Below are 12,458 nucleotides of genomic sequence, written 5' to 3'. Positions count from 1 at the left end.
TTTGGATTCAACGTTGATATTTTATGGTTAATATCAATTAATTTACTAAATAAAATAATACAATTTGAATCTCGCATCAACTTTCTTAAGTTTCACATGAGATTATTTTCAGAACTTAGTTATGATCTTTCAAACTTCAAATGAGATAATGTTCACGAGTCAATTTTGTTCTTTCAAATTTCAAATGAGATGCTTGAAACTCAATTATGATATTTCAAGCTCCACGTGAAATAATGCACAAAAATTTGTCAAGATTTTTCATGCTGCATACAAGATGATGTTTAGAAGTTAGCTATGATCTTACAAGCTCAAGATGATAATGATCTTTAAAGTTGCACATGAGATAATTCTTGTAACTTAATTATGGTCATTCAAAGTTCAAATGAGATTTGCTTCAAAAGAAAAAGAAGTTCAAATGAGATGATACTCACAAGTTAAATTTGTTCTTTCAAAAGTCCAGATAGTAATGTTAAAAAAATTGATGCATAAACGTTTATTTTTTGTATTTTATGGTCTAGACGAGATGATGCTCAAAAGTCTGGTGTTCAAACGTTAGATGTCGTCTTTCCAGATTTAGATGATGATATATGATCGTACAGGGTTCAAACGAGATGATGCTCAGATGAAAGAAAATCTTCAATCTTATATTGACCTTTTTCAAAACAGTATTAAATAAAAATTTATATTAAAGATATTTATTATCCTAACAAAAAGTTAACATTTAATTTTGGAATATGGTTCAGATTAATATAATTTCAACTATATTACCTCAAATTAAATAAATTTAAAAATAATTTTTATATAAATAATTATTTATAAAAAAATAATATTATATCATTTAAAAATAATTTAAAATAATTTTCCGTCGAATTTCGACGAGTTACACACTAACTAGTACATTAATAATTAAATTATTGTTGATTATACTCGTAGCAAAGTTGGAGTTTTTTTTTTTTTTTTTCATTACTCGTAGCAAAGCTGGAGTTTAATTTTTATTTCTTTCTTTCGATCAAAATCTTATAAAGAATGAATATTCAAATTTAACTCATTATTATATTATTATATGCTTTTGAAATTATTTTGGATCAAGTTTCTTATGTCAGTCTCCAAAGTCCAACTAATATTTTATTTGATTTTATTAACCGAGATAAAGTAGTGCAATTAAACGAATATAGAAACTTGATATGCAATCACTTGGTGAATCCATTAGCCAATGGAGATAAGATCAACAACCTTAATTTGAAAATGGATTAAATTAGAATATATTTGATATTCCCTCCCGTCTCATTTAATATGGTCCTTTTACTCTCACTGAATGGGTCATGTTAAGTGGAACAGAGAGAGTATATTTTAATAATTTTTAATTCATTAGTAAATAGTTAGATTATTGAATTAATTAATTGGAGGCAAAAGAAAAATTCGACCTGTTAATCTGAAGCTACATGCATGTATTATTTCTATAAGAACATGAATGTATTTTTTTGTCAGACACACGTAAAATCACATAAACACAAGAGAGAAAACATTTAGAGCACTATAGAACTCAATCGGAAAATTTCTAACTTTCGAAGATTGAATTGTGCACCGAAAATTATTCCTGCATCGAATATTCAATATACGTGGATACCGTAGTGGTGGATTCAACTGCAAGAATTGCTACATAATTATTTGCTACACAACAAGTAATTTATTCTAATTGTTGTGTATTTGTAATCTCTACATACGAATCAATTGTAAAACTACGAGCTAGAAGCTTACTTGCCTACTTTTCTTCACTTTTCGGGATTTTCGGGCTTTTTGGCCTGTCCTGATAAGTGAACAAAGTTACAGAGTTAGAAGCTTACTTGCATACTTCTCTTCACTTTTACACTTATCTTTTACAATGAGTGAGAGCTATAGGGGGAGGGGTATCCAAGTAAGTGAACACACTGTTACAATTTAGAACAGTTGAAAGGATCAGTGTGTTCAGATCTAAGCTTATGATATTTACAATGAAGAACGCCTAGTTTAGGAACTTCTAATGTATTCTCAAGTTTAAACTTGGAATTTTACAGTGAAGAATAAGTTCCTTTTTGGGCTATTGTTGTTCTCAAAAGATTAACCATAAAGGTTGGAAATAGAATGAACACAACAATGCCAAAGATTTACCTCACAGCTTCCCCACAACCTTGCTTATCTTGAGCTTCCGTCACATATATAGACATGAATTTGAATAGAGCCATTGGAGAGAGTTTTCTTTAGAATTCAATCTGTTATCCGTTGGAATCTTCTCATTGCATCAAGTAATGGTCGTAATTGCTGGATTTGCACATTCATATGTTGAGGTTGATATCCAGTAGATATCTTTGTACATTTTTCTGAAAAGCGGGATTCACATTTAATACGAACTCTGTAACATTAAATGTCTGGAATGGTTTGATACGCTGTAAAGGTTGACTTTGTTTTAGGTTTGTTGGCTTCAGAGCTGACGTAGCATAAGTGATTTTGAGCACGTGCTAACTTCCAGTCAGTTTGAGTAGACTGATGCTTCCATTAGTTCGTGTTTCAATTCAACGAAGTCTACGTGTTGGTGACTTGGCACGAACCTGATCAGCTTAGCTGTCTGCTAATTCTTCTAACTTAGATTTTTTTCATCAGTCTGGTTGTCCTTCAGTTGGGTCATCTGTTGGTTTTTCTTTGCCGTTTGATATTTCATCTAGGGTTTTAGCAGCCTTGGACTTCTTCATAGAATTTCTCTAAGTCAGCTCTTCTTAGCCTTAAGCTTTAGCATATTAATTTCAGTTGGGAATTTCCTGATCCTTCAACTGGTTTTGGTCATCATCAGGGTTCACTTCAATGGATTTTGGCATTAATCAAAACATAGAATTTTTCCAACATAAGAGTTGGAAGTTTGATCAAGAGTTTTGTAGGAGAAAATTAATTGAGATGAAAATTAAGGATGAATTTCCTTTTAGGTGGTTGATGGAGAAATCTCAAGAGATTGCTTTCAAATGTATCTAGATGAAAAGCTTAAATTTCGTCATTTTTTTTTTGTTGAAATTGGTCAAAGTGTCTGCATTACTATAGACACTTGGACTTCTTTGCAACAATTGAATTACATTTGTGTCACTACTCATTACATTGATAAAGATGGAAAGTTGAACAAGAGAATAATCAATTTTTGCACAGTTGAAAGGCAGATGAGTGAGGATTTGGGTAGGCAGCTTGATACTTGCTTGTGTGAGTAGGGGATTGCTAGGGTATTTGTTGTGACCGTTGATAATATCAATGATACTTTCTTGGATTTTTTGAGAACACGATTAACTTCTAAAGGTTGTTGTCTAGCTAAGTGAAAATTCCTTCACATGCGATGTGTTGCTCATATAATTGCATTGGTGGTTGGTGATGAGTTGAAAGAGATAGACTCTTTTGTTAAGAAGATTAAATGTGCAGTTAGATCTATTTGGCAATCTCAACGAGGTTGATTAAATTAAGGGGTTGTTGTAAGGAAGAGAACATCGAAAACAAGAGTTTATTATGCTTAGATGTACCTACTTGGTGGAACTCGACTTAATTAATATTGAATGTAGCTTGCAAGTTTGAGAAAACCTTTGATGCATATTTTGTGAAAGATCCATTTTTTGGAACGAGGTTGGTTAAATTAAGGGGTTGTTGTAAGGAAGAGAACATCGAAAACAAGAGTTTATTATGCTTAAATGTACCTATTCGGTGGATCTCGATTTATTTAATGTTGAGTGTAGCTTGCAAGTTTGAGAAAACCTTTGATGCATATTTTTGTGAAAGATCCATTTTTTGGCATTGATCTTGGGGATGATGGGGGTGTTTTCTTGAGGATAGATTGAGATATTAGGAAGAGGATGAATGAGCTTTTTTTTTTTTTTTTTTTTACTTAACAGTTTGAATATCAAGCTCTTTTATGTTACTTGTAATGAATTCATGCATGAGATTATTTTTGTTAGTATGATATTGAATGATTTGGTTGAGAAGTGAGGATGAAGATGTGAGGTCAATGAGGGCGAAGTTTGATAAGCATTGTGAATATGCAAATAAAATCAACCACATCATCTTCTTGAGTGTTATTGTTGACTAGATACAAGTATGAATTCCTATAGTATGTGCTTGTTCAAGAGTGTGCTGCGAAAATTGGAAATATGGTTGGAAAAAGTGTTATGTACAGCTTGCACGAGCTGTATGACACTTATAAAGAACGACATCAACCTACCACGTACCACAGCTACTACACAATCTCAGCAATCAAAAGATAAAGAATCATCTCAAGGTCTGAAGAAATGTGTGATGGTTGAGTGTTTCAAGGGGTGGAAAGTTTAAAGTAGAACAATCCCTGCAATAGATGAATTGAATGTTTATTGCAACGAGATGATTGTATCAACGGAAGATGAAACCTTTGACATTTCGATGTGGTGAAAACTTAACCAACACAGGCTTCCAGTGCTTTGTGATCTCGCTTGTGATGTATGTTAGTCAAATAAGCTAGTGTATAGCTCTACCAAGCATTTAATGCTTCCACAAGTTTTCCTTCAAGCATTGCGGCAATACCATGAATTTTCAACCTTTGCTGCAGCAACACTATTCCTATGGAGGCTAACACTATTCCAGTTTTGCCTATAAATTGCTAGGATTCGCAGCAGCTTGAGGATACACCAAAAGCAGAAAATACTTCATTCTGTTAGAGAGAGCAAGAGTGAGTTGAAGAGAAATCTCAAATACAAGAGTTTGAGGGGTTTGAGATAAAAGCTTAGTTTGAAGCTTTTGGTGTGAGAAAATTAAATAGTAATTTTCTCGGGGTATAACGGGTTGTGAGTGTTGTAAACACTGTATACTTTTTCTCCCTTTGTAAAATAGATCTGCAGCAGCTCCGGAGACGTAGGCATAATTGGCCGAACTCCGTTATCAAATTTGTGTCTTTATTATTCCGCATTTATTTTCGCTCTCGCATATCTGGTTAGAGGGAAATTGCACCTAATTTCCCAACAATGTATTTGGTTGCTCCCATTTTCGACAGTGACTTCAGAATTTGCTTTTAATACCAAGGGAAGAGTGCTCGATGCTTTAGGAGTCCTTTAAGTCCTAAAATTGTTGAGTCATTCATATGCATTCAAGATTGGTTGAGGAGGTCAAAAGATGCAATCACCATTGAAGAGGATATAATGAAGCATGAAAAATGTCAAATTTGAAAGTCGTTATTATTATTATTATTATTATTATTATTATTATTATTATTATTATTATTATTATTATTATTATTATTATTATTAGGGAAAAGGTGCAGAATCCACCCTTGAAGTGGTAGCCCTTATAGCGTATAACCCCCCTTACTCCATGTGTGTGCAACTAAACCCTCGAACTCAGAAAAACGGCTCAATTAAGCCCCTCTGACCAAACGGTGTTATCCCACCGTTAGTCAAACTTTTTTTTATTATTTTTTAATTGAAATGTCAATCTGCTCTCTCTCTCTTAGTTCACACTAAATTCGCCCCCTCCACCTTCTTCCTCACTCTTCTCTTTTCTGGCGACAACAGCCGCCGGCTGCCGCCTCTTCTCCCTCGGCCTCTCCACTTCCTCTCCCTCTTGAGATCCGACAAAGTGGCAGCGACAAGCCGCCACTCCGCCTCACATCTCTCGCCCTCTGTCTCACCAAACCGGGTGGAAACAGCCTCCACGCCGCCTCTGCCTTTCTCCTTGGCGACGGCGAGGCGCCGCCGCCTCCCTCGTGGCTGCCCATGTTGAATTTGTAAATCTGAAACCTCCTCATAAACAGAAGAATCATAACTCAAAAGAGATGAATTCTTCGCATGACCACTAACCCCTTTCCAGATACGCAATCGACTCTTTGGCCTATAACTCAAAACCCCTTTCCCCTTCATATCAATCTTCCCAGACCTTGAACTCATTTCCCTCCTAGCCACATCTACAGACTCCCTCGCATATGATATTGAAGAACTATAAGATGCATCACCTCCTAGCTCAATAATCTCAATACCACAGTTATCCCCAACAACACTATAATCATACTTTCTGGGAGACACCGAATTACTAAATGGGAATTTCTATCTAACAGAGAGCTGAACATCTGATAATTTCTAAATAGGAAAATCAACTAACAACTTGTTGAAGCACAAACTTCTACTATGAACATTGATAAACATTCCATCACAAGGGTATGGCAAATTCAACCCAAAAAAGCCCAGAAATTTCGATGCAAAGTAAGTAGCAGCTGATGCGCAAAGCAACAAGTATGCTATTGTGAGATCAAGAAAAACAGCTACCAAACCACTCAAACTCCACTTTTACACATCGTGGCACGCCATTTCACATTGGAATTCCACCCAAGATCCGGCTCCCGACCACCACCACCTCCTCTTTTTCTGGCACAGCGAGAGAGAGCCGATTGAGTTTGAGTGTGTGTGTTTAGAGAAGAAATTTTTCTGGTTGCAAAAGGTGGGCCCCACATTTCAATTAAAAAAAAGAAAAAAAAGTTTGACTAACGGTGGGATAATACCGTTTGGTCATAGGGGTTTAATTGAGCCATTTTTTTGAATTCGGGGGTTTAGTTGCACACACAATGAGTAAGGGGAGTTATACGCTATAGGGGCTACCACTTCAAGGGTGGATATGCACCTTTTCCCTTATTATTAGTACTCCCTCCGTCCCCGAAATGAGTACCCATTTGTGGACGGCACGAGTTTTAAGAAATGTATGGAGTATAGTGTGAATAGTTTAAGGGTCCCACTTTTTGAGTGTATTAATTAAAGAGATGTGTGGGGTACACTTGCCAAAAAGGGAAATGAGTACTCATTTCGTGGACGGACCAAAAAGAAAATATGGGTACTCATTTCGTGGACGGAGGGAGTATTATATATTGAGAATTTGATTTTTCGTGAGAAATGAGAATAATGAGCATAATCATAAATTCTACGAACAAACAAATATAATTGATGAGCAAACATATTTATTTAATATGTTGAAAATCTTATCACCTCCAAAATTCGAACCTAATACCAAAATGCTTGTTCATAAAATTAATAACTTGTTCATCAAAATGAAATGACTTGTTCGCAATTGTTCAGACTTATCTGTCCCAAACTTGAAAGTTCGACAATTTAAGTTTCAATATATAGTTATATTCAAGTAAAATCAGCAATACAATTGATTATTTGGCTTTGGAATTGATTCCTGTATACAATCTTTAGTCTGTTTCAGCTCATATCTAATTTAATTGACAGGTCAAGATCATCATGATCCGGTCCATCGAACAGGTCATGATCCAGAACCGAAAACACTACAAATATGTGAATGGAATACAAACTTGAATTGTATTTATGAATTTGTTGCACTACATCACTCTGCTATATATCAATAATATAACTGCCTGATTCCTTCAAAAACTTGTAATGGATTTGGTTTCTGTAAGAAGAAAAAGAACCAAGTGCTGTCTAAATGAGCTTCTTCTTCCTGAAATATCGCCTCAAATACAGAACCTGGAGAATCGAGGTCACGATGCAGATGGTGAGGGCCATCAAACTATACCATGCAACTCTAGCGTTAGTACTCTCGCTAACCTCCCTCATCTCCGCCTCCCTGCAGCCACAAGTATTAGTTAGATCGGAGATAACATACGCAAGTTTAGAATAGTGCAGTCATACACTATATTTTGCTCAAGACAAAGTGTGATTCAACTGAGATACGTGTAGTAACTCTATTTTGCTTCCCAAATCCCAAGTGAGACCACAAGTTTATTCACAAAAAAAAAAGGTTAAGAAATAGTAAACCAAATAGATAAAATTCTCAGGGATTGCACGGCACCTCGAGCAAAAAAGTAGGACAACAACAAATTTCCTTGCTTACATCACAAAGCACCATAAACACTTATCATGACTTCTCAATTTTCAACTATTTGAGAGGGTTGTTATTTTCACAGTATTATGATGAGCTAATACAGCTAACAGATCCTAAAAAAAATTATGAATGTGTACTGAACGGCCTTCATAGTAAGAAATCAGGTCCGTGATGATTTTTCAAGTGGGAATGTCTGGAAAAGACAGTAATGGGTATAGCAAGTTGAGGCATTACACGAGAAAAATGCATACATAGTGTAATAATCAGAGTTCGGATTTACCTGTTTACCAGATGATACAAGTTATTATGGATAGTTTCCACTGCTTCCTCTAATTTTTTCAACTCAAGTTCAAGCCCCTGCATTGTATATAATTTACAATTACGATAAGGTAAAGAGGCATGTGCTGAGACAGAGGAGCGACATTGATGAGATCATCAACATATAACATAAAAGGCAAAGGGTTGAAACGCCATCGTTACCTCAATCTTCTCCTTCCTTGCAACACTCTCCCAATCTTTTGCAGCAATTCCAGTTTTCCAGTCAATACCAACAGTCACCTTTTTACCTCCTTGATCACCATCAAGTGAAAAGCATGCCAAGTAGTTCCCAGCCTCAGTTGCCGTAAAGGCAAACTGACCGTGAGCAACTTTTTCGCTATGATGGATTTCATTTCCATATGGTGATGTAACCTAAAAGGAGCCGCGTTCAAAGATAAATTTAGACATAAGCAATTTTTTTTTTTTTTTTATTAAAATGTCTAAATCATCCAAGTCTTAAAGTCAATGGGATGATAACTTTCACAAAACTGAGCTTCTTCTACACAATATTCAGTTCTAATATATCCAACTTATACATGAAACCCAGATGCCCCTGAAATTCGGCAAGACGTAATTAGCCAATAAGTCACTTATAGCCAAGAAGTCCCTTCAGAATTCTTATTGCAGAAAAAGTGTTTCCTTTCAGTAAGGGGTGCCATATTCAAGATACTAATGTTATCATTATATATAAGCCGCTAGCTATCAAAAGACAGGATATTAAACCTATTCTGCATTAGAAGATCTACAATACTTTAAGTGGTCAAAATGCATTCAACAAATACAACGAAGTTTAGTGATTTCATTGAATTACAACGGCTGAGAGTTCCCTTGCCTTATTATTCATCACTAGCTAGACATGACAATAGTTCAAGGATTCTATTCTAAGTACTAATCTAGGATACTCAAACATATGCAGAAGAAAATATAGTGTGTGTGTTTGGAGGGATTTGAAATGAAAAAAATTGAAATTTGATGTTTCAATTTGAGGTGAATATATGTAATGAATATGAAAGCCATAAATTTCAATTATTGTTTGGCAAAGTTGGATGTAAATTTGGGATTTGATTTTTCAGTTATAGTTGTAAACTCATAAATAAAAGTAGAAAAACATAATTTTGTCTGAATATATAAATTGATAATAACATAGAATTTTCCTCTATGTTAGTATGTAACGCGAAATCAAAGTTTCAGCTTTGCCAAGCAAATTAATTTGAAATCCACTCTCCAAATCCATCATCAAATTCTTTATACCAAACCAAACTACAGAAAAAAGGAAATCGAAGCACATCAAAATTCAGTCAATTGACCCCTCTACTGTAAGCCATTTCAATGGTAAAGTCATAATCACTCTCGCAGCTAACTAGAAAGCAGCAACCTCAATAAAAGAAAACCACATCAAAATACAATGTTTACAAATCAAAGTGTTCATCTCAAACTTCACAATAAACAAACAAATGAATTTACCATTCACTAAAACAAACAATGAGCAAATTCAATTATAGAAACCAAACGATTTCCTGATTGGATCAACGAAAACTTCACAACATTCTCCTATAAATTTTTTTTTTGGGCTCTATACATCAATAGAATACAACAAAAATCGAGACCGATCAGAAGATCCAAAACAATAATTTCAAAAGCAAGCAAATTAAACTTACCTTAACGGTGATGGTCGGAGTCTGAGTAGCATTGACATCGTAGTCTTCTCCGATGAATGCGTAGTAATCAGCTAAAACAACGGCGTTGTTGTGCAATTCCTCGGAGATGCACTTCGATCCCGTGCTCGGCAAGTCCAACCACAACCCACGCGCCGCCGGAACCGCCGCCGCCACTATGAGCAGCGTCCACAGCCAACGCGCTTCCCCTAACTTCATAATCGATCCTCAACTGCAGGGAACGGAATGGACAGGTTTGGAGATTTCTGAGAGAAATGAGTTCGAAAATCGTAATTATAATTATTGAATTTTTTCGGTTGGGGGTTGGTTACTTGGTTAGAAAGAGGAGAGTGGTTGCGAAGGGCATAAACTCCGCGAGTGGGATTGTTATGTGAGAGTACTAGCTCCACGCCGTTTCGTTCTGTGTGGGCCAATAATGCTTTGCCACGTAGCGTAAATAGGGGCGGGTAGATTTCGGACAATATGGTATTGCTGCTGTCACGCGCGTACGTGGACTGTTTTACTGGTGTTACCATTACCGTTGACTTTAAAACCAAATTTTTTAATTTGATATTTTATCTTTCAATTCAATAATCATATTGTCTCATTATATACTCCCTCCGTCCCCAAAATAAGTTTATCTTTGGGGATGACACAGATTTTAAGAAAAAATGGTAAAGTGTATTGATAGTGGAGAAAAATATGTTATAATTAGTATTGGGAGTGGTGAAAAGGTGAAAAAGTGTTATAATTAGTATTGAGAGTGGTAAAAAAGTGAAAAGTAAGAATAAATAAAGTATTATTAGTGGTGGGGTAGTTGTCCAAAAATGGAAAGAAAGAAAGAAAGAGAAACTTATTTGGGGAACGTCCCAAAAAGGAAAAATATGAACTTATTTCAGGGACGGAGGAAGTATTACACTTACATCCAGTATAAGCCCGATCTGGATTGGAAGACAATTTTTAAAAACACAAAATCTTATGTACATCCAATGTACCGTAAATTCAGATTGATCTGTACCTAAATCTTGACCCGTATGCTAATCTAAATCCGTATTCCAACCCAAATAGTGTAAATGATATTATTCAGTTATATACAGTGTCATTTATATTTTTGAATAGTGTCAATTATATACAATGTCATTTATAATATTATAGTGCCATTTATACGCAAAAGTCATTTGTATAGTAAAATAGTACTCCCTCCGTCCATGATTCAGTGCCCTGTTTGGCCTTTAAAAAGTATCCACAATTGAATGCCCTGTTTTGCTTTTTGTACCCTTTTACCCTCCCTCTTTATTTAAAATTGCTACCCTTTGTCATTCATTACCCCACCCCTTATTGTGAAGTTAGTTAATTAAATCACCATTAACACCTAATTACTCTCTCCATATTTTGTCGATGCTATCTTATTTTTTGGCCTCTCCATTCATTCGAACCCTAGCGCCGCTTCTTCTCTCTCTCCCGATTTTTTGGCCTCTCCATTCATGAATCCACCTCTATCCAAATCTCCTCCATCTGCATCGATGGAGGACATTTTTATGGATTCTTTGGATGGATTTGTGTTGCGGGAGACGTTTGAGCCAGAAACTGAATTTTCTCTTCCCGATCTTTCTGAATCGGTTGAATTCGTGCCTGAAACCGAAGCCGCGTCGTGTTGCAGCCGGAATCCGTAGCGGCGCGCCTCCCTCTCTCTGAATTGGTTGAATTCGTGCCTGAAACTGAAACTGGGTCGGAGTTGGAGTCGTCGTTGCTCACTGTCACCGGATCGGAGTCGTCGCCACCGGAATCCGAAGCGGCGCCATGGATGCTACCGGGAACCGAGGCAGCCTCCCTCCCTCGCTCTGAGTCGGAGCAGATTTTGCCTCCTTACGAAGGCGGACCATGGTTGCTACCGAAAACTGAGCCGGCGGCCCTCTCTCTCTCACCATCGCCGGAACCTCTCTCTGAACCGCCGGAATACGATTCCGATGGCTTCCATCTGTCTGAACAAATTAGAAGAGAGAAGGAAAAGGCCAAGCGAATTGCAGCCCTCCGAGAATCTTTCAGACGCGATCGGGAAGAGGCACAACGAATCGCCGAAATCAGAGAGTCTTTCAGACGTGATCGGGAAGAGGCCGAGCAATTAAGGTGATTTTGTTCTGTGATTGTTGTTTTCTTTGTTGGGGATTGGCTGGTGATGCCTTGTTATGCTATGTTGTTGTGCTTTGGTGGGGATTGGCCGGTGATGCCTTGTTATTCTATGTGATTGCTGCCGAATGTGTGTCTTTGCTGCCGATTGTGTGTTTGCTGTATTGGTGTTGTCTTTGTGTATCTAAGGTGCCAATTTGTGTATCTAAGGTGCCAATTTGTGTATCTTTGGTGGGGATTGGCTGGTGATGCCTTCTTATCTGTGTATCTATGTGTATCTATGAGTAAGCTGACCCTGTGATGACTTTATAGTCTGAGGGTTGTTTGTATTCAGCTATCAATTCACTCTTGGAGGTTGAATATAAACAAAATTATGCAGTCAATGATGCTAAAGAAATGGCAGAGACTAATATGCTTACAAAAAAATGATTTACATTACAAACACATCAAAAGATTGTTCATTGTGTTTGTATGTGTAAACCCTGCCCTAATCTATACAGT

The 12,458-nt window shown here is 36.4% G+C and overlaps 1 protein-coding gene across 1 annotated transcript; it reads right to left on the bottom strand.

Moving 5' to 3' along the window:
• Window positions 1-7,118: 7,118 nt before the first annotated feature.
• On the bottom strand, window positions 7,119-10,185 carry LOC131011997 (transmembrane emp24 domain-containing protein p24delta3-like). Its single transcript, XM_057939904.1, has 4 exons — window positions 9,834-10,185; window positions 8,338-8,547; window positions 8,138-8,214; window positions 7,119-7,599 (listed from the first exon to the last, which is right to left on the bottom strand). The coding sequence occupies exons 1-4, from the start codon at window positions 10,047-10,049 to the stop codon at window positions 7,455-7,457; spliced, it is 648 nt and encodes a 215-aa protein (XP_057795887.1). The 5' UTR covers window positions 10,050-10,185; the 3' UTR covers window positions 7,119-7,454.
• Between the last annotated feature and the right edge of the window lie 2,273 nt (window positions 10,186-12,458).

Source organism: Salvia miltiorrhiza, chromosome 2, assembly GCF_028751815.1.
Source record: "Salvia miltiorrhiza cultivar Shanhuang (shh) chromosome 2, IMPLAD_Smil_shh, whole genome shotgun sequence".
NCBI classification, from domain to species: Eukaryota; Viridiplantae; Streptophyta; class Magnoliopsida; order Lamiales; family Lamiaceae; genus Salvia; species Salvia miltiorrhiza.
The sequence above is the reverse complement of the archived record's forward strand: the minus strand, read 5'-3'. Positions and strand labels throughout refer to the sequence as shown.

What these genes read in the sequence shown, in the direction of transcription:
- LOC131011997 (XM_057939904.1), bottom strand. Translation starts at nt 10,049, where the DNA reads ATGAAGTTAGGGGAAGCGCGTTGGCTGTGGACGCTGCTCATAGTGGCG. An exon ending in CTCCGACCATCACCGTTAAG is followed by an intron (nt 8,548 to 9,833) that starts GTAAGTTTAATT and finishes GGCTCCTTTTAG; the next exon opens with GTTACATCACCATATGGAAA. An exon ending in TTGTATCATCTGGTAAACAG is followed by an intron (nt 7,600 to 8,137) that starts GTAAATCCGAAC and finishes TTGTGGCTGCAG; the next exon opens with GGAGGCGGAGATGAGGGAGG.